Here is a 24,100-nt window from a genome sequence, read left to right as displayed (position 1 = left end):
GTGAGCTCTACGCTCCCTGTTAAATTACACTCACTTCATAGGTAACCCTGACTTTGGAATCTTCATCTTAATATCTCCCAATTTTGAGTCCCCTGCGGATGTTAATAGCCAGCCTCTGTATGTGCGTGCAGCCAGGTCACTGCTGGAGGTGAGTACGATGAAGTCAGTGCGCTGCAGAATCTCGCCGTTTGTATGCCGCACTCTCTGGGTGCAGGCAACTGCGATGGAGTGCTGTGTATTTTCGGCAAGAACCAGGGCTAAGAGAGTGACAGGCTTAGCTTCTAATCCCTCTCTGGGCCTCTGTTTCCTCATCTCTAAGTGGAGATGACAGTTAACTATCTTGCAGGAGGGTTGTGAGTAGGGGCAATATATAAAAAGACCAAGCACATGCCAGGTACTCAAATGCTAGCCGGTATGATTAGCGCAGTCACCTGATACTACTGTCTTTCAAGACTTAGGCAACCGCCTCTCTGTGCTTCCTCAGCATCTGTGCTCCGGTCATAAATTCTTAGCACTTATCATTGCTTGTGATCACCTGTTTACTTCTGTCCCTCCCCCAATGGACACGATCTCCTGCTCCAGCCAGTGGGTACTTGGTGTTTGCGGAGAGGAGGGATGCGTCAGGCTTCAAGGGCAAACTGCTGCATTTAGGTTTACTTTGCAATTCAGCCCGAGGGATATGCAGAGAGGCTTCCGTAAACAGGGTGATCCAGCGAGCCCAGCTAAGGCCAGCCAGCCCTCTGAGCCATGGATCCCTACAAACCTGCTCCTGCCCTCTGGCTGGTCACCTCCCTCCCCATGAGTGTGCAGTGTTCACTTCTTGGCCTTTGTAAGCAGACACTGCTGCCAGACCAGCCTCCCGCTCCCCTTTTGTAAGCTAGGCACCATCAGTCTGTTTAGTAGGGCCCACCTCTTGCCCTTTCTACATCCACTCCTCAGATCTGTGACTCTTGTCAAATCATGGGGTGCCACTTGCTGCCAATCTCTTTGGAAGAATGGTCTAAATAGCCCTTGGTTTTTCTATTCCAGGCTGAGAAGAAACTTCAGAAAAAAAAAAAAATGACAGGAAAAACACACATACAAGCTCATGAAGCTTATAGAGTATTTTAACACGAAAAACACCAGCCAGATTCAGCTGATACAAGGCACTCAGCCTGGCTCTGTATGGTAGACAGGGGAGAGAGCACAGCTCTGGGGTCAGAGAACTCACAGGTTCAAATCACTGCCCCTTTCTGGGCCTCAGTTTCCTTATTTGAAAAGCAAGAATAATAAAATCTAATTCACAAAACTTTAGGTGAGGTTGAGATACAGTATGTAGTTGATCTTGTGTTTTCCCCCTTTAAACAAAAAGGGCATAACAAAACACAGAAGAAGAACGGGAATGCTGAATGTTACAAAGACTGAGGAGACTCCTGGGTACGCCTAAAAAGCACTGTCTTTAATACTCTCACCTCTTGCCTTCTGCTGAAGGGGACCAGGCAGCCTTCAGCTTGGATGCTTCATGTTGGACCGTCTGTGCAACAGGCAGAGAGGGGAGCTCTCCCCACAGTGTGCAAGGCCCAGAAGGAGGTAGGGTCCAGAACTTCTGTGAAATCTATCAGATCAAGGTCATGTCAAGCGCAGGCCTCTGCACTTAGTGAGACGACCTGCAGAGGAACTCCTCAGAGCCACTTTAACAGAGGAAATGATCTCAAGTTTCTTTTGATGGGTAATATAGGCAAGATGAGACAGAATAAAATGGAATCCATCAGACTAAAGCCAAAAGTAAATTATCTTCTTCACACCACTTAAAATTGTTACAATATCAGCTAAACTAGGTTTCCCTCCTTTGATTTCCCCTGGCTAGAGGCTGACATCTCACTGTTTCATTCTCACCTGGCCAAACTCACATTTTCTTCTCACTTTAAGGAGGGAGCAATGGAAGGCAGATACATGATAAGAGGAAGGATAATCATTTGGTTCATGTGAGAGCAAAGCAGACTGGAACAAGAGGAGGGAATTTGAGAATGATAATTTTGATGATGGAGAGTAACTTTTTTGGTTATATGATTTCACAATAACAATAACCCCCCCCAAAAAAATCTTAAGACTCTTAACAGGCTCCTATACCTTATTATTTTTTGTGAGACACAAAGAGAAAGAAGCAGGAGTTTCAAAGATCTAAAAATTCAGCTTTTCTCAAGTCTGTAGGCAGAAACGCAGCTGGTTCCAATCACAGTGAACTGAAACAGCAACAGGGGCCAAAGGTGCAGAAAGAAAACTTATTTATAATAAATTTTCAAAGCAATGGCTTTTCTTTATAAAAGAAACACAGTATGTGACAAAACAAAACTGTAATGAAAAAATAACTTTTCCATCTAAGTATATAAAATGTAAGAGAAGGTTGCAGTAAATAAGAATGAACATTTTTGATTTATTCAAAGTTTCAATCTAAAACCTCAATGAAATCTACCACCTTTAATTACAAGGGTGCTGATGGTTCCTGAACAGAAAGAAACAAAGGTTAAGATGGCACCGGACATTGGAGAGTGACCCAAACTGGCCGAGGGTGCAGAAGCTTTGGTCCAATAGACCACGGACAGGCTAAAAGCCACATTTTGTTGAGAAGTGATGTCGGAACTGGTTAAAGAGTGTAAACCTCCATAAGAAAATTAAAGATGGCAAACTCGACTGGGACTCTTTACTTCAAGTCAATAATGTCTTCGTCCGAGGAAGCTGTGAGCTGAAAGGGGCTGCTGCCCCAGACAGGGCTGCCTTCTCGCTCAGCCACAGGGTCCGGGTCGGAGCTTGTCGACTGATAACGCCCCTCGGGATTGGCTTCAGAAGTGGAAGGACTTTCCAAGGAGCTCAACGTGATCCTAGAGGAGAAAAGTCACTGTGAACGGATCCTGGGGCACCACTGAGCTGGCTGCTCTGTTTCCTGTTGCCCTAAACTCGGGAGCCCTTCTCCCCCTCCGCCTGCCATTATGGGGGAGAGTGGGGAAGTGCAGGAGTGACCCCCCCACCCCGCCCCAGCAGAGCTGGTGTTCTGCAGGCAGACAGCCCGATCTCATGGGTGGTTACGGGTTTTAAAGGCCAGCGGTGACGCACAGGTGTTTGTGAGGAAAATTGGGATAATGTCACTCTGCCTAAAACCCTCCCCTGGCTCCCCACGGCCTGAGGACAAGGCTAAAACGCCGGGCCACAGGCCCCGGCCCTGCTGACCCCTCCAGCCTCCTCCCAGCCCACCCCTGCCCTCTCTATTTTCTCCTGCATTCAAGACGCTCACTCTCTTGATACCTGCAAAACCAATTTGACCAAATTCAGGGAGTTCATTCATTCAACAAGTACTCATGGAGCCTGTAAAAGCCCCAGCCCAGCCTCTGGTCGCTCTTGACCTTGCATCCTTGTCTGTGCTCAAGCTGACCCACTCTCTTCCCCACCCCCCCCCCCCGCCCCCCCCCCCCCCTCTCTCTCTCTCTTCAGGGCCTTTACCCCTGCTATTCCTGCTGTCGGAGGGGCTGTTCCCCCAGCTCCTTCTCATTCAAAGCTCAGCTAAGTGCCACTTCCTCCAAGAAGCCTTCCTTGACTCCCAGCCCCCACCTCAAGTAGACCTTCTATCTGCCCCACCCCCATCACTGCCTTCTTATAGATTTCCTTGCAGTGCTTGTCACTAATGGAAATGATAGCATTTGCTTATTTGTTCACAGGTTTATTATCTGTTTCTCCACACTAGCATGTAAAGTCCCTGAGGGCAGGGGCCTGGTCACACAGTAGGGGCTCAATGAAAGTGCACTGGATTAAAGCGTGAGTGAGTACTGCCCCTCTCTGGGCCAGGCTAATGCTTGCTTGATTTATGAGACTGGGCTCAGTCTTTCCTGATGTTTGGGACCCCCCTGCCCCCAGTGTGGTGTGATGGCACCCCTCATTCTTCTGCACCACCTGCCACCCTGGAATGCTGTAATTCCTAGAATGTCCCTGTTGGCCTTTCCCACCAGCCTGTGAACTGCTGAAGTTCAGCTCCATATCCCCAGCTCAGTGCCAGGTACTCCAAGAATGTGTGTTGAATGACTTAATGGAGCCTGGACACATGCCCCCTTGCCCTCCACACAGGAGCAGGCAAGATGTTACTGAGGGACACAGAGAACCTCAGGGGACAAATCAGTGGGATTCAACAAATACTCATGGACGTGTGATACTGAACGGCCATCCAGAAAAGCTGTACCTGTTTCTACGCCCACCACAAGTACTGGAGAGCGCCTGTCACTCTTACTGAGCATTCTTGTTTTAAAAAATCCCTGTCAATCTAGTGAGCAAAAAAAGTCTCAAGGTACTTTAATGTGCATTTGTTGGATTGCTAGTGAGGTCACCCATTTGTCTGGGCCCCTCCCTGGCAGGCAGTGTTCTCTGGGGATCCTCAGGGAGGAGCTGGCTGCCAACCCTCTGCTGTGGCGGCCGAAGGGGCCGGCACATGGCATCATCGGTCAGCAGGAAGGGCCCTGTGGCTGTGCTGTGACTTCAGGGGCCGCCACCCCGAGAAGGGGCTGCTGGGGGCTGCGTCCCTCTTTACCTTTCGCTGCTAGTTGACCTCACTGTCCCTGGTTTAGGGCCTCCTTGGTTTTCTTCCAACCGCTTCCGGGCTTTTGACTTGGGCTTTGGTGCTCCTTCTGCCCTGGGTCCACCTTCATCGGAGAGGCCTGGATTGCAGGGGAGAATCACAGGTCAGCGGGTCATTACCACAGGGCTGCCACAGAGACAGAAAATGCCCTTTTCCTCTTGGTTGGGTATTGGTGCATTATTGGGATCGAGGCAAGAAGAATGATGATAAAGTCTATATTTTTAAATAATTGGTGGTCTTGTTGGTAGGAGGTCTTTTTTCTTCTGATTAGAACGAATATATGTATTGGGAAAAAAAGTCAGAGGAGTTTAATGAAGGAGAGAAAATCTATAGCGCTACCACTGGAAACTGTAATTCTCCAACTCAGAGATTCAATTTCTGAAAAGCACAGTGGTTTATACAATAGTAGTAGTTGGCAGATCAAGCTTTCTAAGGGTATAGTGGTTTAAAAATAGCAATGTATATGTTTTAAAAGTGCAGTGGAAGGCACCAACTTCTAAAACCAACCGACTTTGCCAATGTCAAGGCCTGCCCTGTCAGGTGGTCCGAATCCCTGTCTCCAGTTGGTCAGGAAACATTACTGCAGGACAGGCATGTGCCAAGGCCAGCTGTCCTTGCAGTTTTATGCCGTGCAGATGCCAATTCAAGTTTTCAAACCAGTTCTTACTGGTTTGACATAACATTTCCATTTTTCCTCATTTTGTTTTCACAATTCTGAACAAAAATCTTTATAACAGTCTAGCGTTTTCACAGTCATCATGGTGCTTTATGCTTCTCTGGTCTGGTCTCCCACCTGTAAATTGAGAGAGGAGGGCACAGCAAAGATCTTACATCTCTACCATCCCCATAGAACTGCCCCACGGTCCAGGGGCTTTGGGAAGGATAACTGAACTGTACCACAAACATGCAAGAAAACAAAACATATGAAAAAAAAAAAAACCCAAGTAAATTAAAATTTTAGATATACGAATGTAAAATGTTATCTGAGGACTGCAGGATATAAACCCTCTGGACACCTTCCTAGGAAATTAGACATATATAGATACTTATGTTTAAAAAAGTCATATCAGACTAGACCTACTGTTTTACAAACTGCCCTTTCCCCCCTGAACATGGTTTGGGCACTTTCCACATCAATAAATACAGATTGACACATCATTGTCATTGGGTAAATGATGTATAGTATTCCTCGGTGTAGGTGCACTATAATTTCTTTATAAATCCCTTATGAAAGGGCTCATTGTTTTTGAGGACAGTTAATATCCACAGATAAAACCAGCGGGTATCGTTACAAACAGTGCGAACACAAGAATCGAGAGCCATTACCCAGCAGCTCCCTGCGGGTCCTGCTCGCTATCTCTTTGATCTCCATGCGCGACAGGGACAAGGAGTGAGTGACAGGAATGGCCGCGATGCCGATGCCGATGGAGGTGGGCGGGGTGATGACCTTGGAGACTAAGGGCGATTTCAGAGGCCGCTCGATGCTTCTGCCCACCAGGTTTCTGAGTGGAATCTTGTACAGATTTTTGGACTGAATCTCACCTGAAATAAGAGTTCGAGAAGAACATCAGAACTTTAAGAAGAGTTCATGTTATTCACAAGAGGATAATTCCTGGTTCCTCAACATAGTTAGCATGAAGGAAGAGTTTATGTTGCAGGCTGACCTCCCAAGTCTCATTAGGGGCAACAAAGTGAGGGCGCCCGACGGCTCTGTTTTCTAAGGGCATCGTGTTCATGGGTAAATGGGGAAAAATGCACCCACTCCTGATTACGTTTGCACAGGAGGAAGGAGTCGACAAGAAAAGCACAGCTGTCCTGCTCGGGAGCTCCAAGCTCTCGTGACAAGCTCTCGTGACAACGAGCCATAGTGACGACTTATGTGGTGAGAAGTTAGGAAAACCACGAGGCAGTAACCACAACAAAGGCCTGCGGGCAGGGTTCAAGGGCGAAGCCAGACAGAGTGAAACCTGGGTGCTGAGTAATGTGTGGGTTTTATGACTATGTCCTTTTAGCTATAAAAACCTACTATATTGTTAACATCCCTGAAGGAAAGATAACTTGCTGGGACAAGTTGGAATCTCTCTAGCCCTCGGCTCCCTTCTCCCCATTGCAACAACTGTTTTCATAATGGGATTTTTTTGGGGGGGCATTATCACAAGATTTCTTAAGAATGCAACCACACTGCAAGTTTTTTTATGGCTTCAAATAGTGAGTTCCTTCGGCAGTAGTCACATGTCAGTATTTGACAATGAAGTAGAGAAATCAGAACGGATCAAAACTATCTAGCATAAGACAGTAAAAATTGGACTTCACCTTCCCCCAGGGAAGAAGGAAACACTGGAGTATCTCTGCCCGGGGGTGTCTGAGGAGAATTGTGGGCACTGGCCCCCTTGGAGCTGCCTCCGGATGAGACCTCGTTCACAGATGCGGTTGCTGTGAAGTATATATCCGACTAGAGAGAAAGAGAAGGCGTTACTGAGCCACCTGCTGTTACAGGCCCTGCACCCACCAGCCCTTCTGTCATCACTGCAGGGCCCCCAACTGCCCCCCCCCGGGGGGCCTGTGGTGCAGGAACGAGCCGGGGAGGCGGCTTCCAGCTCTGTGCTCAGACGTTTCCTGAGCGTTCACCTCACCCACTTATCTGTTTGTTGATACACAATAGAAAAGAGTCAATTTCCCACACACCAGCTGCAAACACAGACACAACACACTTCCCCAACACGGATCTCGGGCACCTGGAGGTTAGAACTGGAGAGGGTTTGGGATTCAGTCAGATCCATGTCACAGGTGGAGAAATGGGTTCTCATGATTCAGCAAATACTCAAACACACCCTTGATGCGCTGGCTTTGGGGTAACGGCAGTGGTATGTGGACTCAGGGACGCTGAGTTTCAGGAATTTTGCAAGCTGGCTGCTAAATACAGCCATTATTAAACTTAAATTATAAAACAAAGGAACTAAATATCAAAATTCAACCATTCCTGATTATTTTACTACCTTGAGTATTCTCCGAGCTCTTGAGGTAATTTACATGAACACTGTCTTGGGCAGGTGGGGGGATACTGTGTAATAGCGGCTCCTAAAGCTGTGTTCCATCGTGTCACACGGGAAGCTTGAGATCAGTCACGTGGGACTGTTTACACCATGGAAATTGGCAAATGCTACAAATCAGAGCTTGATTTGTTGTTCTGTTGATTGTCTAGACTTACAGTGATGAAGAAAATGTTAATAATGAAGATTAAAATTAAAAGTGTGTTGGATCTAATGCTAAAATTGAGAGAAGTTTTGGTTTAATGATTTGTACGAGGGTGAAAAATAGTTTAATAGATCACATATCAGATTTTTTAAAAAAATAAATTTATTTATTTATTTTTGGCTGTGTTGGGTCTTCGTTGCTGTGCGCGGGCTTTTCTCTAGTTGCGGTGAGCGGGGCCTACTCTTCGTTGTGGTGCGCAGGCTTCTCATTGCAGTGGCTTCTCTTGTTGCAGAGCACGGGTTCTAGGTGCACAGGCTTCAGTAGTTGTGGCACGTGGGCTCAGTAGTTGTGGCTTGCGGGCTCTAGAGCGCAGGCTCAGTAGTTGTGGCGCACAGGCTTAGTTGCTCTGTGGCATGTGGGATCTTCCTGGGCCAGGGCTCGAACCTGTGTCCCCTACATTGGCAGGCAGATTCTTAACCACTGCGCCACCAGGGAAGCCCCACATATCAGATTTAGTGACAACAAACTTGGAAAAAGAAGAACGGATGGAGATATAATTCCAACCATAAAATCGTGGTTGAACTGCAGCATTAGTTTGGCTATGGAGAAAGGAATTCAGCAAAAATTAACAAAAGCATTTTGTGAGAGCCAGTTGGCTAAATGGACTTTAAGATAAAAGCATTGTATATTTTATTATTTGTAAATTGTAAGCTATTTACATTTTATAATCAGTAAAATTTGTAATCAACTGATGTCCATATATGTGTGTGTATACATACACACAGCCATTTTCCAGAGGACTGGTGGTGGTTACACACTTACCAGCACCCCACTGGCGCTACGTTAGTGAATAAGATGCTCAGTGTCTGCTCTCATGGAACTGTCAGTGCAGTGGGGAAAGTACGCAGTCACCCACCACCAAATGTGATGCAGGTCAGGATGGAAAAGTGCCCCAGGCGTGCAGCAGGGCACAGCCTGGCCTGGCAGAGCCAGGGAAAGGGTGTGGGGCTGACTTGGGGGAGGGGACTAGAACGAGACCTGCTGGATTATGCGCCAGGAGTAGAAGACAGCTTGGAAGATCGTCGTTCCTGCATCCTTCGGTGTTGCTCACATTCTGTTGCCAGACATGAATTAGTCTGTCAGCCATAGTTTGTGGGACACAAATTCAAATTGAGGACAGACAGCGGCAAAGGAAGAAAGGAACATTGCAAGCTCTTACTTTTCTAGACTTGGCCTGTTCTTCAGGGCAATAGTGACCCAGGCTCTGATGGGGGATTTCTCTTTTCAGCTGAGCGCTCCCCAACTGCCACCAGCACCGACGACTCTCTTAACACTAAGGAGGGGCGTTTTGAAGCCCAAGGGGACTCGCACAGGAAAACCCAACCCATGAGCCTGTTTTCAGCTTTCTCATCTCAGCGCTCACGAGGTGTTGGCATTGTCAGCCTCACCGTGAACATGTCTGCGCCTGCCTGAAACCTCATGGTGCTGTGGGTTCCCAAAGCCCCTCAGACAGAAATAAAACCCCAGCTGTACTCACTCTGGAGGCCACGAGCTGCAGCTGAGGCACGACGGCCGTGTGGACCAGGTTTCCGTTCACCACCAGGCGGATCTCCATGGAGTCGGTGGTGAAGGCCAGCAGGTAGGGGAATGCGCAGACTGCAAGGCAACAGGGCGTCAGCTCCCAGCCTGTGCCTGCGGCTGTGGAGCTGCCAGGACCCTCTCACATCCCCCTCGCTTCTCTGGCAACTCCCATCTCTCCCCTTCCTCTGGCTGCTTCTCTTCTTCCTTCACGGGTGCATGTCCCCCAATTCTAGGAAAGCCTGCCTTAGCCGCCAAGCTTCTGCCCAGTGACGTGTGCACTGTCCCAGCTTCTCCCTGTGCCCTTCTCCCGCTGCAGTCTTGTACCCAATCTTCCGGGGGCGTACCGCCCACCCAGGTCCTGGAGACCTTCCCCCTACGGTCCAGACTGCAGCTTGACACGGCCTTCGCACATGCCTTCCACCCGGGAACCTAGCCTTTACTCCTTCTTCATTCCCTGTCTCCGGGTCACCCTCCCCTATGCTCCTCCTGTCTGTGTGTCTGGGCAGGGACTACCCCTCACAGTGTCCCTTGGGTTCAGTGGGCTTGCTGAATTATTTGTTAAACGTTGGCCCGTCTTCTTGAGATCTTTTTGATGACGTCCAGGTGCCAGAGCTGCCCCAGTGGCCCTGTGAGCCCACCTTTGTCTTTTTTACTGGCCACTTCGCACTCTCTCCTTCACGCTGGCCCACTCCCTCTGCCCTCTCTCCTTGGCGACTCATCCGTTCTCTTGGCTTCACCTTGATTCTTCCTACCACACCCACGCCTCTAGCCTTGATCTCTCAAGTGGGCCCCCCGGTGCCGTGGCTCAGACCTGAGAGCCGTTTCCAACCCTTCCCTCCCTTTTTTACCATAACTAATCTGCATCGGAGCCGACCCTGTCCTCCGAGTGTCTGGATCCATTCCTCTGCTCTCCTCTCAAAACTCTATCATGTTTACCTATCAACAAAGCCTTCTACTTTGAGGAAAACAGTGCTAAGATTCTTGGCTCTGATCTGACTCTCCCCAGGCAGATGCCCAGCTGTGGATCTTGAATCACAGAAACGAAGCACCACCACTCACGTCCTGAGTTTTGAGTGGCAGGCAAAGTACCTGAGTTTCTGTAATTCTAGACTTTCAAGCTTCAAAATGTATAAAAAGGACGCCAAGTGCACTGTGCTCCTCCCCCAAGTCAGTCAGAGTTTCAAGGCTGGAGATCTTGTTCAAGATCTACTGAAACTGATATTTAATTGCTCTCAAATGCTCACATGCTCAGGCACTGAGAAGACTTGGGAGGAACAGTGGAAGACAATAGTCTCCAAAGAGGAACAAAATGAAAAACAATTAAAGAAGAAGAAGGCTTTGAGTACTCATTATACTCACATAATTCATAGCAATTTAGCGGTAAGCCAGTGAGTTTGCTTACACAGGATGGAACAGTTCAGATATGTCTATTGAGGGGGAAAGAACATGATGATAAAGGGTTTCCTTACCAATCGCACAGGGAGCCTGGTTCCAACAGAACTGGAAATCTGACGCAGAGGGTTGAACCAAAAAAGAGCCACCATTAAACGGGCAAACCTTTTTATAGATGCAACTGTCTGCAACAAAACAACAGCGATGCATTTTTGTTAGACACAACACTCAGGTAACCATAATTAGATAAATGAGAAACAAGAATAGCATCCTATCTGCTCGTTCTTTATGAAAGCCGGGACGAATATTGCCATGATGCCAGATCCTCAGGCGCAGGAGGCAGTCTGAGCCAGAGTAATATTTCTGCTACAAGTCATCATAGCCGCCATTTTTGGAGAATTTACTATGAGCCAGGCACCGAGCTTTAAAACATTCTTCCATTTAATCTGTACAAACTTATGAAGTAGATGCTATTATTACACTCATTTTACAGATGAGAAAATTGAGGCAAAGAGCAGTGAAGTAGCTTGTCCACAGCCTCACAAGTTCTACTTGGGAGAGAACCAGGTTGGCTTGATTGCAGAGAAGGAGGGGCACTTGAAGGCAGCCCCTGGACGGAGGAAGGCCTCCTACAAGGGGATCACGCTCTGAGCCTCACTCAGCAGGACATGTGTGATGGGAGCTGTACACCACTCCCCCGACATTTTATTATGAAAACTTGAAGCCATGTGCCTGTATCACCTTGGTGAATCTGAGCCAGCGTTAGATTAAGGCCAGGTTAATTCAGTTACCCAGCTCCTGGCTTGCTCCGAGCTCTAAACACAAGTCCAGGTGGTTCAGACCCTCTTCGAGTGAGAAAGGTCACGTAGAAACAAAGGCCCCTTTTATTCCAGAAGCCCATCACGTTTTAGCCATACAATCTTATTTTTAAATTATTTTTTAAAACAGCCTTACTGAGATGTAATTTATATACCATAAAATTCATCCATTTTAAGCATTCAAGTCAATGAACTGTAGTATGTTTATAGAGTTGTACAACATCACAATCTGATTTTATAACATTTTCATCACCCTAATAAGAAACATCACGCCCATGAAGCACTCTCTTGCCATTCCTAGTGTGAGAATCGACAGCTGTGGCCCCTCTGTGAGAGGGCAGAGGTCATGGAGCCAGAGCTGCTGCTGCCCCCTGCGATGTGGGGCTAGGCTGGGGATGACCACCGCCGGCCCACCTGAAGCTTAGGGTCTCCTTTGATGTGACCACTGTGCCTTGTCAAGCAGTTAACTTATACTGTCTCATCATTGTTCTTCTAACAGAGTGAGTTGTTGGGACAGAAAAACTCACCAGAGTCAGTTCTGTTTTTGCTACAGTGGACTCACTAGGGGAGAAAAAGCATCCTCATTCTCAGCTAAAGGCCTCACTCCCTGAGAAAATGAGCGCTCAGGAAGGACACCCGGATCTCTCAGCAGCGGCTCCCCCAGCTGCTGTGTCCGCCCTCGGCCTCCTGCCCACGACTCTGGATGCCGTGGGGTGCAGCTCACCCCCTCTCCACTGTGGCCCGTGGCTTTCGCCCCCTCAGGGACATCCCCCCTCTGTCCTGCACCGCAGTTTCCCCTTCTCCATCGGATCTTTCCCGACAGCCTTACACATGCTGTTTATTCCACCTTTTGGAAAACAAAATCCTTGGCCTCTCTTCCTCCTCTAGCTGTTACACCCTTCCTTATTCTTTTTCCCTTAAAGCAAAATTCTTTGAAAGACTTGTCTGGACTCCCCAGCTCTACTTCCTCTTTCCCAATCTCTCCTGACCTGTGCAATCAGGCTTTTGTTCCCCACTGCTTCCCCAGAGACACCTGCTCTTGTCAAGTTTCCTAGTGGCCTTGTAAACCCAAGCGCCATCTCAGACCCGATCTGTCAGAGGCAAACGGCACAGCGGGTCACTACTCCCTTCAACACTGCCTCTCAGGGCCTCACCCCACTTTCTCTTGTCTTTCCAGCCACTCCTCAGTCTACTTTGCTGGTTCCTCCTGTCTCCCCCGCTTCCCGGTGGGTGATCTCTTTAGTCTCGGGACCCTAAAGGTCACTTGCCTGCTAATGACCCCCAGGGAGCCCCCTCCGGAGCCCGCACTTGAACCAGGTGATCGCTCACTGTCTGCACTGGGTATCTCAGAGGTGCTGATGGGTCATAACTGAACTCTTGATCTTTCCCCCCAAACTTGCTCTTCTGAAAGCCTCCCTCATCTCAGTAAATGGCATTCTCTGTTCTCCCAGCTGCTCACGTCCCCAGACTGCAGTCCTCCTTTTCTCTTCCCCTCACAGCCGCACTTTCTTCACCGGCACGTTATCTTGGTTCTCACGTGTAAAGCATGTCTAGGACCTGACCACCGCTCAGCGCCTCCCCTGCGGCGGTCCTGGTCCAAGCCCCTGGCGTGCTCGTCAGATGAGCGTAGTCCCCGCCCTTCCCGCTTCCACACCATGGCGGCGGGGGGTGGAGGCGGTCTCCTCTTACAGACCCTGTCGCGCCTCTGCTCAAAAGCCTCCAGTTGCTCACCAGGGTGCAACGCAAAGACCTTTCACCTACCAGGCCCTGCTGGAGTCTGGTCCTCTTTGCCAATTTTTATCCACTCGCACCCTCGCTCACTCTGTTGTGATCACGGGTCATCTTGGGGTCACCTCGACCGTACTGGAATGTTCCTCCTCAAGGTCTTTACACCTGCTCTCGTCCCTGCCTGAAACACTCAGCCTGATACCTTCATGTTCAACACTCAGTCCTGATACCTGGACTCCCTTTGGGTCTTCGGTCCTCGCTCCTCTCCCAGCGAGGCCTGCCTTCCTCACCCCCTGTAACTGGTGACCGGTGACCCGCACACCCCACTCCTGCCCAGTCCGGCCCCTCTTCTGGCCCCTCTTCCCCCTTCATTTCCCCTCAGCACTCAGCACCATTTAACAAATTGCACGTGTTTCTTATTTATCTTGTTAATTGTCTAACTGTTCTCTTTAAAATGTAAACTCCACCTGACGGCTGGATTTGTGCTTATATTCACTGCTGAAACCCCTAGATATCAGAAGTGCTGGGTAAAGATTTGCTGAATGAATGAACGACTCAGGAAGGACACAGCAGCCTTGTGTTTCTAAAGGCCCAGGTCCCTTACACACATCCCCTCTCCTCTCCCCTGTCCCACCTCAACTCCCACTAGGGGCGAGCAACCTGCTGGGGGGTTTGAGGGGCTGGGCTGGAGGAGACCCTGGCCCCTGAGCACAGAGCTTCCTGGACGGGTCGGGTGGCTGTGTTGTGCCTGGGAGGCCAGACCCAGCCCCCCGCCTGCCTCAGAGGGGGTCACGCGGGCCTGGAGGAGGCGACAGGACTGCAGTCCATAGGCGCCCCCTGCCGGCCCCCCGCGCTTTCCAATGGATAAGCCCCAGGGAAGCAGAGGGCGCTCCCTTCCAATAACCAGTGCTGGTGGTCTCTGCACCTGAGGCGAGGGGCCTCCAAATTAGACTGAACTGATTCAGAAAAGGAAGCGAAGCTGTTTCTCGAACCCCAGAGTCATGCAGCCTGTTCACACCCATGAACTGGCGCCCATGCCTGCTGTTCCGTGAAGCGTGAGCTCACTGTGTCCCTGGCAGGGCCTTTCACTGTTGTGTCTCCAGAGCCCGACACGGGCCTGGCACAGAGAGGGCCGTCCCTTATGGTTAAAAAGAGCCGCCTGAACGGGGGCTGGCGCGGGGGCAGGATTCTAAGAAAGTCACTGCCTGGGAAGCAGCTCAGAATCTATGACTTCCCTCCTTTGACTTTCCCCATCCAGCTGGTGGGGAACAGTGTATAGGTTCTAATTTTAAAACAAATTTCTCTGAAGAAAAGTCCCTTTCTGCATGTAGAAAAGTTTTTCACTTATCTGAGATAAAAATTTCTCTATAGAAAACTCTGGGTTTCTGGAAGTTATATTTTAGAAAGGAGCAGACATATGATAAAAATCAGCTTCAAATTTGAGAAGGGTTTAGACAGATCTGTGAATAAAATATCCTAAAAGAGCGATTTATTGGTGAAGTTCTTTCCTTGTGACTACCTTCTCCTGATTCCCCATAAATCTCAAATTTCGAGAGGATGTTTATCAAACAAATTTCTCTACTGAAAATACTTACTAATCAAAGATTAATTAATCAAAATATCTGCCTCATGTGATATAACCAGCATCACCACTCTAAATCGATACAATTCTAGGCTGAAAAAAATATATTTTATTGTTTTAGCTAAACTGGGCAGGCTTATCCAGGAAAATACCTTACTACCTTTGCCTTAAAAAGATCCTTTTTATTGTAGTATCACATTAGCTTTTGAAATGCTGAAAATCCTTAGAGACCCTATATGATATCTGTGGTCTGCCTGAAACCCACCCGCCACCTGACCCAAACTAACCCAGCTGAGGCCAGGTTCGCCAGGTTGAGGCTGATTTCATTAACACCTGAGAAATAACAAAAAGGGGAAGAGTAACTGTGGTTAAAATTTGGGGCACTGGAGTCAAGAGGCCCCAAAGGTGAACCTGGGCTCTGCCATTTGTAGCTGCACAATCTTGAGAAAGTCCGTTCACCGCTCCAGGTCTCAGGAGCCTTATCTCCCTCCAGATGACAGATAGTAACAGAAAAAGCCAATGGAACGGTGACTGAGGTGGGTGAAGCACAGCGCGTGGCACACAGTAAGGGCTCCCTAGATGGAAGCCACTGCTATCACCCCCACGTCCTGGAGACACCCCCAGGCGGCCCCTGCACCGTCTTGCCAGGCGGTCTGGCGTATTGGGAGATCCAGGCAGGAAGGCAATTTTTAGATGCGCCCTGGAGTGGAATTAAGGACCCAGGAACAATACCTCAGGTAAATCTAAAGCTAAGTCCCTTTAAATTGTCCAGAAAAAAAAAAATAACCATTGATTTTAGCAAATAGAGATCAAAACACATCCTTTACTTACAGTTGTAACACAGGAGCAGACCGGCTTCCCCGTCTTCGTACACATCAATAGCTGCAACGAAATTAACCTGCAATGAGAATGGGCAATGGTAGTGGGCAGGCTGGACACTGACACTATGAAAAGACTTTCTCAAGTTACGGCTTTCTGTAAACTCAGGCACTGGGGGGCATTCCCACCTCACCAGCACCCACGGTGCCACATGGGTGGCCACGACTGCAGTCCCTAGGGACTTTCTCACCCTCTTTTCCCACGTTTTGAGAAGCTCTGTAGGCGGACATCTCCACTCTCTATTGACAGGCCTCTTATTTATACAGTGGGCTCAGTCCACAAAGCTTTTCACATGGGTTATTTGTTTCACTCTCACATCAACCCCTAAAGTACGTGGCATTGCTCCCATTTTACAGATGAGGAAAGTGAGGCTCAGAGAGGTGCAGTTGCTCTAGTGCCTCAGGTAGAAGGTGCTCCAGCCAAGATCTGAACCGGGTCCCCGGTTCTTTTCCAAGCTTAACACCCCTGCACTTCAGCCACACTTCCTCCTGCTTCAAACACAGTCTCTGAATCTCAGTATCACCGTGTCTGCACTTCTCTCTCCTTCACTTCCAGGGAGGCGGCATGACATGATGCAGAGAGTGTCAGAAGCCCTAGCTCTGTGGCCTGGGCGAGCTCTTCCTCTCCGGCCTCCGTTTCTGCTTTTGAGAAGACGGTTCTCAACCTGATAGTGTCCTTGGCCCCTCTTGAGCTTCAAAACTCTGACCCTGTAAAAATCTCCTGCTTCTTTCATTGCCTCACTTGTCTTCTCAGCCCTTGTAGTCTGTCCTCCTGTACCACCAGGGACACTGCCCTCTCTGAGCACCATGAAGATTTCCTTCTCCCCAGCCTGGAGGCCTTTGGCCATGGCTCATCTCTCCATCCAGAGCTCCGCGGCCTCTGACATGGGACGTCTCCTCCCTCCCGTCCTCTCTCTCACTTCAGATTATTCTTCCATTTCTTGGCTCTTCTCTCATTTAGAAAAATCCCCACCTTTATAGCTTCAGATTTTACTCTGCTCAAAATCTCTAGATACAACCTCAGGCACACATTCTCCTCAGAGCTCCAGCCCATATTCCTAAGTCTTTTCTCTCAAAGGCAACAGGTTCCATACCCAGGAACGCAGGAGGCAGCGTAGGGGAACAGATGGGAGCACGATGCTCGTCAGACAGCCCCGAGCTGCGATCCTGCCTGTACCACTCGCTGCCTCTGTGGCTTGTCGCAAATGGCTTAACTTCTGGCCCCAGGTCTTCACCTGTGAACCGGTATAACGGTAATCCTGACTCTGCTGGATCGTCATGAGAATTCCATGAAACAAGGCACACGTTTTTGCACAGGGCCTGACACATAATCAGCCCTCCATGGAGGCTACTATCTTTATGTCGCACAGGGCCTGACACATAATCAGCCCTCCATGGAGGCTACTATCTTTATGTCGCACATGACGAGCTGCCTTCTAAACCTCCTCCTTGCTGTTAGCAGAGCTATCCCCAAAGTCTTGGGGGCTCCCCTTCTCACCCAAGTCCAGCAGCATCCTCTTCTGTGTCTCACCCCCTGCTGCGCCCCAGGCTAGGCCTGACCTCTCCAGCAGGGGCACGTGTCCTTGTCTCCCTCTGGCCCAGCTCTCTCCAGCCCCTTCTAGTCTCTGAGCTGCCCAGCACTGCACTGGGGCCCCTCCGCACCCCAGGCCCTCCTCCTCACTGCTCTCTCCCAAATGCAGCCTTCTCCTCTAAACAGTCTCACGACCGTGCTGAAGCCCCGCTGGCCACCCTCAGCCAGGGCCTCTGCCTTGTGTCTGGCAAGTCCCTGCAATGGAACCCGGGCCCATCTCCCACCCAGTATTACCTGGCATTGTATTAGGTGCCATCAAGCACGCAGAAATGAAAGGGCAGGGTCTCACCCCTTAAGAAAAAGTCAGAAAAGCATACAGGCACGTAAAACATGGTATAATGGGGCCAATGCCAGAACCAAGAGTTGTGGGGCTTTGTGAGGGTGGGAGACAGCGAGGCTCAGAGGTCAAGGGTGCTGATTCTGGGATCAGAAAGACCTGGGCGTCAAATCCCAAATACTTCCTCTGCTGCTGTAGGTCACAGCTCTAGTTTTTAATTATCTGCATGATGTGCACTGCTGCCCAATGTTCGCTTGCTTGTTTGTTTGTTTGCTGGCACTCTCCTGCCCACTGGATCTCAGCTCCATGAAGCAGAGGCCTTGCCGACCCGCTCACGTGACATCCTCAGCACCTGGATCAGGGCCTGTCGAGTGGCAGGAGCAGAGTACGTACTTCCCGAACACACGACTGGGTCAATGAAATCCCAACTCTGCCACTTGAGAGGAGTGGGTACCTAGGTCAGTGGTTTAACCTCTCGGAACCTCAGTGTCTTCAACTGTAAAATGGGAGATACTAGAACATCTACTCCTGTAGGGGCTGAGGATTCCGTGAGGTCATGCAGGGCCTGGTACTTGGTAAATGCTCTATAATGTCAGCTGGTGGCATTATTTAGCTATGGAACCAGCACCAGTGGGGTATATCACGGGAGGGAACAGCCCTTGAGCCCCCTCGGCCCTGGAGGGCACCCTCCCAGCCCCAGCACTTTGACTTAAGAGTCACTTCCTCCTCAGGTGTCCCCGTACTTGTCAGTTAGATGACACTTATCTCAGCTAGAGGCTTCGAGCCCTAGAGGGTGTGGCTGTCTGCTCTGCCAGGCTGTGCACTTCCTGAGGGGAGTGGCCAAGTGCTGCCAGCTTTGTAGCCTGGACCTGCTCTCCCCATCACGCTCTGTGACGAGGCTGTGGATGCCACAGGCTGGGTTTAAGGGCATGGCCTTGGGAGCAGGCAGCCTGGGTTCAAGTCCTGCCCCTGTACTTACTAGCTGTGTGGTTTGGGGTTAATGTGGCTCCTCCTTTCTGAGCCTCAGTTTCCTTTTCTGCAGAAACGGGGAAGTGAACAGCACATTCCTGTCAAGGCTACAGGGCCGAAATTCAGGGATGGAGACCACAGCATGGCCTCAACCACTCCTCCCTCAGGTCCCCCATTGCATTTCGTCAGACTTTATTAACACTTAGCACGGTGGGGCCGGGTTCATGTGTGCATGTTCCATATACATACAGATGTTGATACAGATGTCGGCTCCCAGGACAGGGGGGCGGGGGGTGGGTGCTGGCAGGAGTCATTCCTGCAGCAGTTTCTTGACCAGGCGAGGACCTGAGAATTAACTAGGGAGCTTTTAAAAGATACGTATTCTGGGTTCTCACTCCTAGACATCTGGATATAGTAGGTCTAGGGTAGGACATAGGCACTGGCTTTTTATTTTTTCCTTGATTAAAAATAGTTCATTTTATTGGCATTTAAAAATAATAAAAGTCATATGTGGTGGTTGCGAAACTTCAGAACACAGACTTGTAACAAGTGAAAGAGGTCACCACTGTGAGGTCAGTGTCCAGCCTTCCCACGTGATTCCGGGGTGAGCTCTCAATGGAGCCCGGCTGGGGTCTGGGCAGACAGTCAGGTTGGGCCCAGCAAATAAGCCAGAGACCCAGATCCTGTTACCAGGTCTGCAGTTCCCTCCAGAGGAGTCCTCTGTTTTGGGAAGAAGGCCAGTGCTGGCTGTTGGAGCTGGGGCAGTAGGTCACAGTCGGCCTGTTGGTAAAACGAACTTGACATTGACTTTCAGAAGGCTGCTCTGGTGCTTCTTAAACAGCTCCTCTCTCGAGCTAGGATTGTCTTAGACGCTAAGGTCAGTTTGAAGCCTACAGTGGGAATCAAGGGGTCTTGGATGAGAAGAGAGGAGGTACAGGGGCAGGAAACCAGGCCGGCCTGGCTGGCCGCACACGGAACAGGCAGGCAGTGCGGGCAACTTGAGGCACTAAATCTCCAGGACTCAAGGAGGGTCAGCCTCTCTCTCCTGCCCCACTGCACTCGGGGCTTGTCCTGCAGGAGCATCCCGGTGGGAAGTAACCCTGTTCCCGCAGGCCGCTTCTGACCAGCTATTAGAAAGCATGCTCATTTCTCTCCTCATTTCTCTAGGGCTTTTCTTCCCAGCTGGACAGTAAATTCCTCGCAAAGACAAGCCACTGTCTCAGTACCTCTGCCTGCTCAGCAAACACAGCAGCTGCTGATTTACTAGGACAGGGGTCCCCAACCCCCTGTCCGAGGCCTGTTAGGAACCGGGCCGCACAGCAGGAGGTGAGCGGAGGGTGAGCATGAGAAGCTTCATCTGCCGCTGCCCATCGCTTGCATTACCACCTGAACCATCGCTCCCCGCCGCCCCCGTCCGTGGAAAAACTGTCTTCCAGGAAACCGGTCCCTGGTGCCAAAAAGGTTGGGACCACTGTACTAGGAGGGACTATGCACACTGACCCACTCAGATCCAGGGGACACGGTTTTAAACATTTTCTCTTAGAGAAAATTTTGTATCTTTGCTTTAAAAAGCATATCGAAGAAAGGACAGAAAAATTTAGGACTGTTTCTCACAGCTTTCAGAAAAACAAACACAGAAGTCATCAAAGAAAACTTTAACTCATTTTTTCCTGGGCCTTCATGAATCTTAAGAGACTAGTTGCCAGGGAAGGATTGATTCGACAAAGACCTGCTAGGCCAGCCTTTTTCTGTCTCTTTTGGCTGGCTGTACAGAGTTTTGAAAAGCAAGAAGAGGCAAGAACTTTCAAAGGCCAGATTGGACCCTTCCTCCTCAGAAGTCAGCGGCTGGAAGTAATTATAGGTTCCCGGCTGCTGGGATGGACGGGAGTCCTGGCTTTAAGTTAGATTCCTTCTCCTAGGTCTATATTAGCATCACCTGGGGGAGACTCAACACCAATTGATTCCCATAGCATACACCTGGGAATTCTCGTTTAACTGATCTGGGTGTATCAGAGCACTGATCTGTTTAAAGCTTTCTAGGCAATTATAGCCAGAGTTGAGCAACAGTGTGTACCAGTGGTTCCCAAACTTTCCCACATCACCTGGGGATCATCTGAAAATTCTAAAGCCCACGCCACACCCAAGGCCGATGAAATCTCTGTGGGTGGGACATGGGCATCAGTAGCATTTGAAGCTCCTTGATGACTCCAATTGCAGACGAGTTTGGGTGCCACCAGTATATATACATGAAAGGACAGACTGAGCTGTGATTGACAACAGCTGAAGATAAGGAGACCTCCTAATTATATCTAGATGCTTCTTTTTCTGACTTTTCTATTTTTTTTGGCTGTGTTCGGTCTTCGTTTCTGTGCGAGGGCTTTCTCTAGTTGTGGCAAGCCAGGGGCCACTCTTCATCGCGGTGCGCGGGCCTCTCACTGTCGCGGCCTCTCTTGTTGCGGAGCACAGGCTCCAGACGCGCAGGCTCAGTAGTTGTGGCTCACGGGCCTAGTTGCTCCGTGGCATGTGGGATCTTCCCAGACCAGGGCTCGAACCCGTGTCCCCTGCATTGGCAGGCAGATTCTCAACCACTGCACCACCAGGGAAGCCCTTTTCTATTTTTTAAAATCTTGCTTTCATTAGGTGTTAAGTCTTCTTCATACAGTAATTAGCAATTTTAGTGCATATTTATGTAGGGCTTGTCCAAATATAAACTGTATTTTTAAACTTCTTATAAAGCATAATTAAATTCCTCAGTCTCTTTGACACATCTGAACAGGACTGGGGGAAGTCTGTGGGTTTGGAAACTCTCATCAGGAACAACATTCTCCCTGGAGACAAAGTCCTTGTTCTGCCGTGTCCTCGAACCTAAGCCGGAGTGCTGGCCCTGCACCATGCAGACCTCAAGTGGCTCAAGTGTTATCAGGCCTTGACCTGCTTCACGGCGATAAGTGGGCTGAAGAGCTCTGTGACCTGCTTGTTTGTGTGGAGCAGCTCAGTGACAGGCACTCGTGGGTGCTGATGCTCGGAACCCACGAGGTCCTCTTTTCGTGCTTCGGTGGAGTTTCCGGTGGGCCCTAGATTTTGTCCAAATCCAGGACATGGCTGTTCTCTGTGCAGCTCAGGCCAGGAGGTATAGACCCCCAGTGCTGATCTGCTTTTTCTCTCTCTCCTAATGGTGTTTCATCCCTTCTTCTTTTCCTAACGGCCTCTAAGGGGATGGAGACATGGGCTGTACCCTCCCCTGCCACCCAGGCCCCACGCTGTGGGCCTGCAGGGCCTCTGAGAGCAACCTTACTCTCCAAAGGCCCTTCTAGCATGAATTACCAAACAAATGTTCTCATTTACTCAGCTATTTACATTTAGCTTTTTGACTCTTCATTCCTCTTTTATTGGGAAGGATGGAAGGGCAGGGGGAGGCCTGGAAAAGCTGAACAGGGCAATGGGCAGTTATATTATATTGAACCATTTGGACCTACAAAGATGGCAGCTTCAGGTGGTGCAGCCTAAATAGTACATCGCATGATACTGATACAATAAATAATACACAATTTTAAAGAAATCCTCATCACGGCATGACAAAGTTAGAAGACACAACTCCTAGCCTTCTAGTTTCCCACTTGCCCCCATATCTGTCAACTGACCCTGTTGGCCTCCACATGGTGCAGCCTGAAGGCCTCCCCCGTGCTCTCGTTCACCACGTCGAATTGGTGCCGGTAAGCCACGCAGATGAGGTTGTCACTCTCTTCCGATGGCCCATCTACCAAGGTCATCACCGAGGGAGAGTCGGACAGACAGATCTCCTGTGTGGTGGACAATGATGGAGGAGAAAGGGGTGAGGACAGAGCAGCCACCTTCGTATCAACCCCTCACTGCCCGCTCCCGTGCAGAAGAGTCTCCCGGCCAGGCCCCTGCAGAGCCCTGTGCTTGCAGGGGAGGCAGGGGTGGGAAAGGATGGGAGGGATGGCGCCAGACTTCTCCTACAGCCTGTCCTCGAGGCTCAGCCCTATGTCCACTGCAGAGGGGAGAGGCCAGGAAACAATTTTACAAAAGCAATTCAACAGTGTGGCCTGTGTCAGCCCTCAGACTGTCTGGTCCCGTCCTGTCATTTAATAATAATAACAGCTAATGTTAACAGCTCCAGGCACTGTTCTCACTGAATCCTCATAACAACCTAATGAAGTAGGTAAGGCTGTTACTCTGTTTTACAGGTGAGGAAACTGAGGCTCAAAGGTCACATGACTTGCCTACGGTCACATAGTTTATATGTGGCAGAGCCAAGATTTGAACTCAAGAAACCTGACTTCAGAGCTTATACTCCATATAAATGCACATGCTCTGCATAAATACTCATTAAGATGGCTAAGTACTGTATGAGAAGACTAACACCTATTTAAAGCAAGATTGTAACTTGCTTTAACTGTTTTGTTGTTCTGTCCCCTGGAATTGCATATTAGCAGAAACTGAAATGCATAATTCAGGCAGCTTTAACTCTAGGCAAAAATAACTTCTCAGCTCACTTATGGGCCTACTCTGCCTTAGTGGCCAACGGTTGACATATTTGACACCTTAATGTACCATAGTTTTTATTATTATTTTTTAATATGTTTTACTTATTTGGCTGCTCCGGGTCTTAGTTGTGGCACGCGGGATCTTCGTTGCGGCATGCGGGATCTTTAGTTGTGGCGTGCGGGATCTAGTTCCCTGACTGGGAATCGAACCCGGGCCCCCTCTGTTGGGAGCACGGAGTCTTAACCACTGGACCACCAGGGAAGTCCCTGTACCATAGCTTTTAAAAAAGCTAGAATGGTAAGATTGGGAAGGGCCTTGATGCTCCAGGAGGCTTCTCTCACAGGCTCCACGCTCAGCCCAGCAGCAAATCCTACTGACTCAGGCAAAGGGGCAGCTTTGTCCACCACATCTTTCCACCTGCCCAGGACCAAAGCTGACCTCGTCTCCTGCCAGGGCCCTGCATCAGCCTCTTAGCTGGACTCCTCATTCCACTCTTGGCCCCCTACTCTCTCCTCTGTCCAGTAGCCAGCATGGCCTTTTTAAAACCTGCCACTTCTCTGCTTCAGACCTTCCAGTGGCTCCCCCCTTTTGCTCGGTGTCAAAGCCAACGCCCTTGCAATGGCCTTCAGGGCCCAAGAGAACCTGGTCCCCATACACTGACCCCTGTCTGCCCCCTCAGCTGTAGCCGCCCAGCCTCTTGGCTGTGCCTTGAGCTGGGCCACTGGGCCCTCGCTGGCCGCTCCCCTTCTGCCCGGAGACCCTTTCCCCAGAGACCCTCAGCACTCGGTCCCATCTTTCATCTGGATCTCCCCTCAAAGGTAATCTTTTCTGAGAGGGCTTCTGAGATACCCTTTCTAAAAGAGATCCCCTACCTCCCCGATCCATGATCCTCTGTTTCCTTACCCTACTTTACTGTTATCCTCAGGACTCATAGACTTATTGGCCTATTTTTGTTGTCCTGCAACTAGAAAGCAATCTCCACA

General features: G+C 49.6%; 1 protein-coding gene across 4 annotated transcripts in view; it reads right to left on the bottom strand.

The window, feature by feature from the left end:
* Nucleotides 1-2,393: 2,393 nt before the first annotated feature.
* Nucleotides 2,394-24,100, bottom strand: part of GARNL3 (GTPase activating Rap/RanGAP domain like 3) — a 155,203-nt gene continuing 133,496 nt past the window's right edge. For all 4 annotated transcript variants that reach the window (XM_007194660.2, XM_057549099.1, XM_007194661.2 and 1 more), the window contains 8 exons: nt 22,250-22,408; nt 15,725-15,791; nt 10,843-10,950; nt 9,330-9,448; nt 6,911-7,049; nt 5,924-6,139; nt 4,550-4,676; nt 2,394-2,858 (listed from right to left, as the gene is read on the bottom strand). In XM_007194660.2, coding sequence (XP_007194722.1) covers nt 2,681-2,858; nt 4,550-4,676; nt 5,924-6,139; nt 6,911-7,049; nt 9,330-9,448; nt 10,843-10,950; nt 15,725-15,791; nt 22,250-22,408 — 1,113 coding nt within the window. In that variant the 3' untranslated portion in view covers nt 2,394-2,680. The remainder of the gene's footprint in view (nt 2,859-4,549; nt 4,677-5,923; nt 6,140-6,910; nt 7,050-9,329; nt 9,449-10,842; nt 10,951-15,724; nt 15,792-22,249; nt 22,409-24,100) is intronic.

This window comes from Balaenoptera acutorostrata, chromosome 6 (assembly GCF_949987535.1).
Source record: "Balaenoptera acutorostrata chromosome 6, mBalAcu1.1, whole genome shotgun sequence".
Classification (NCBI taxonomy): domain Eukaryota; kingdom Metazoa; phylum Chordata; class Mammalia; order Artiodactyla; family Balaenopteridae; genus Balaenoptera; species Balaenoptera acutorostrata.
Note: the sequence above shows the minus strand (reverse complement) of the source record. Positions and strands in the feature narration are given on the sequence as shown.